Source organism: Mastomys coucha, chromosome X (genome assembly GCF_008632895.1).
Source record: "Mastomys coucha isolate ucsf_1 chromosome X, UCSF_Mcou_1, whole genome shotgun sequence".
Classification (NCBI taxonomy): Eukaryota; Metazoa; Chordata; class Mammalia; order Rodentia; family Muridae; genus Mastomys; species Mastomys coucha.
In genome coordinates, this window is record NC_045030.1 from 96,551,302 (window position 1) to 96,553,440 (window position 2,139).

The 2,139-nt window shown below is 40.3% G+C and overlaps 1 protein-coding gene across 2 annotated transcripts in view; it reads right to left on the bottom strand.

Annotated features, from left to right (window-relative positions):
- Las1l (LAS1 like ribosome biogenesis factor) overlaps window positions 1-2,139 on the bottom strand; it is a 22,717-nt gene that overhangs the window by 20,020 nt on the left and 558 nt on the right. For both annotated transcript variants that reach the window (XM_031365214.1, XM_031365206.1), the window contains exons 2-3: window positions 1,580-1,705; window positions 606-675 (exon numbers count right to left, since the gene is read on the bottom strand). In XM_031365214.1, the coding sequence (XP_031221074.1) occupies window positions 606-675; window positions 1,580-1,705 (196 nt within the window). The remainder of the gene's footprint in view (window positions 1-605; window positions 676-1,579; window positions 1,706-2,139) is intronic.

The following is a 2,139-nucleotide window of genomic DNA, read 5'->3' on the forward strand; positions in this document are numbered from 1 at the left end:
AAGCCGGGTAGTGGTGGTGCACGAAAAATAAAAAATAAATAAATAAATAAATAAATTAAAAAAAAGAAAAGAAAAAAGAAAAATGAAAGTATGGTATCTTCAAGAAAACAAACAATTGAAGATCAGTATGTGAAGCAAACAAAATAAGCCACACTCAGAAAGACAAGTGTTTCAAAATTTTTCTCACATGCAGAATCTAGATTTAAATTTATATATGTGTGTATATATGTTTAGGGCAAAGAATACAGAAAAAAGAGTGTGGGTGAGGGAGGAAGGCAACTAATGAAAGGGACAAGGAGAAAAAAGAAGGCTAATGGAATGTGACATGCAAGCAACAGGAAGGATTATTTGAGGGGGTTTAGGAGTAGAAAGCAGAGAAGGGCAAATAAAAACCAAGTATAGTAATGTATGTACACATGTCATAGTGGAACTTGTTATTTCACGAGTTAACAACAACAAAAATCTTGAAAGCTAAGGGTCTGAAGCTTCTACTGGTTTACCTGGATGAGATAAACTGGTCAGTTTGCATATCTTACCCCATCCATGACCTACTTAGGAAGCCCTCCTAGAAAAAGAGAATGAGCGATGCAACCTTTCACACATACCTCCTGAGCCAGGTATTTGAGGGGAAGGTTAGATGATTTTGTCTTCCTCTCTGAGATAAGATTCACAAACCTGGGTTGGGAGAGAAATAAGTTGCATAGTCCAAAAAACTGTTTTACTCAAAATTCCTTATGAAGTTACCTTTCTACTGGCTGTGCCCTGTTCTTACACTTGGTGTCAGCCAGAGCAGGGATAGTCCCTACCCAACCCAACATTTACTAAGGGCTATGCTATGTACTGAAACAACATAGACCAAATAAGACACTGTTCTGGTCTTGGCAAATTGGGTCTAGAATAATCATGACATATGGTAGAACACAATATGCTGTAGATGTCAGAATAAATGACTACATCAAATAATATGGGGAACACAGATAAATGACAGAAACAGAGGACAAAGGGGGAGACATCAAAACAGAGGTTGAACAATAAAGTAAGGCTTTGTCACATGAGAAAACTCAGTGGTAACCCTCCCCCAACATGTATGAAATGTTCTGAATTTCGCACCTCCTACACATTCTAGAAGGGAAGGAAGAAGAGAAGAGAAAACTTTCTGGAAAAGGGAAAGAAGGCTGTGTGGACAAGACATAGCTGTGAACAAGGTACAGTTGTGGCCAAGTTAAAAATAAAATCACCGGGGGCTGGAGAGATGGCTTAGTGGTTAAGAGCACTGACTGTTCTTCCAGAGGTCCTGAGTTCAAATCCCAGCAACCACATGGTGGCTCAAAACCATCTGTAATAAGATCTGATGCCCTCTTCTGGTGTGTCTGAGGACTGCTACAGTGTACACATATATAATAATAAATAAATCTTTAAAAAATAAATAAATAAATAAATAAATAAAAAATAAAATCACCAGTTGATTCACACATAAAGACCCATCCGTGGCTTTTTGTTTCAGGTAGCGCCGGAAACCAAGCTTTTTAAATCCATGTTTACCCACCTTCACCCCAGACTTACCCTCTGAAGGTCTTACCTGACCAATGCCATGCCATAGAGCAGTCTAAGTTCATCACTGCCCAAGGTACCGGTTGCATCTATAATCTTACATCGTACCAGGTCAGCAGTAGAAGCCACTGCCAGGGGTAGTTCGTTGCCTAACCTAAAAAGGCCATAATCCAGCACCATCACAAAAATCCTTACATTGTTCCATCCTCTACCACAGAAGCTTGGCTGTTACACTATACCCCCATTACATACAGAAAAGTGCACGGAGATACAAAATACTGTGCAAAAGACGGGGTAAAGTCCCCGAGATCCAACAGTAATAAAGGAGTTGAGAACCTGGCTAGGGTACACAGGACATCTTAAGTGCTACATTCATCAACAGTTGTGTGGACACAGTCCATTCTCTCCCCTCCTCAAATTAGTGATGGAAGCCCCAAATCTCTATATCCCGCCCCCATCAAACGAACTGAGCCACCTCAATCCTGAATCTAACCTAAACGGTGACAGTCCAATCCCTAACTGGAACCAGAAAGCTACCCTAACATATCAACCTATTCCTTTAGTCCCGCCTCAGATCCCCTCTATTTT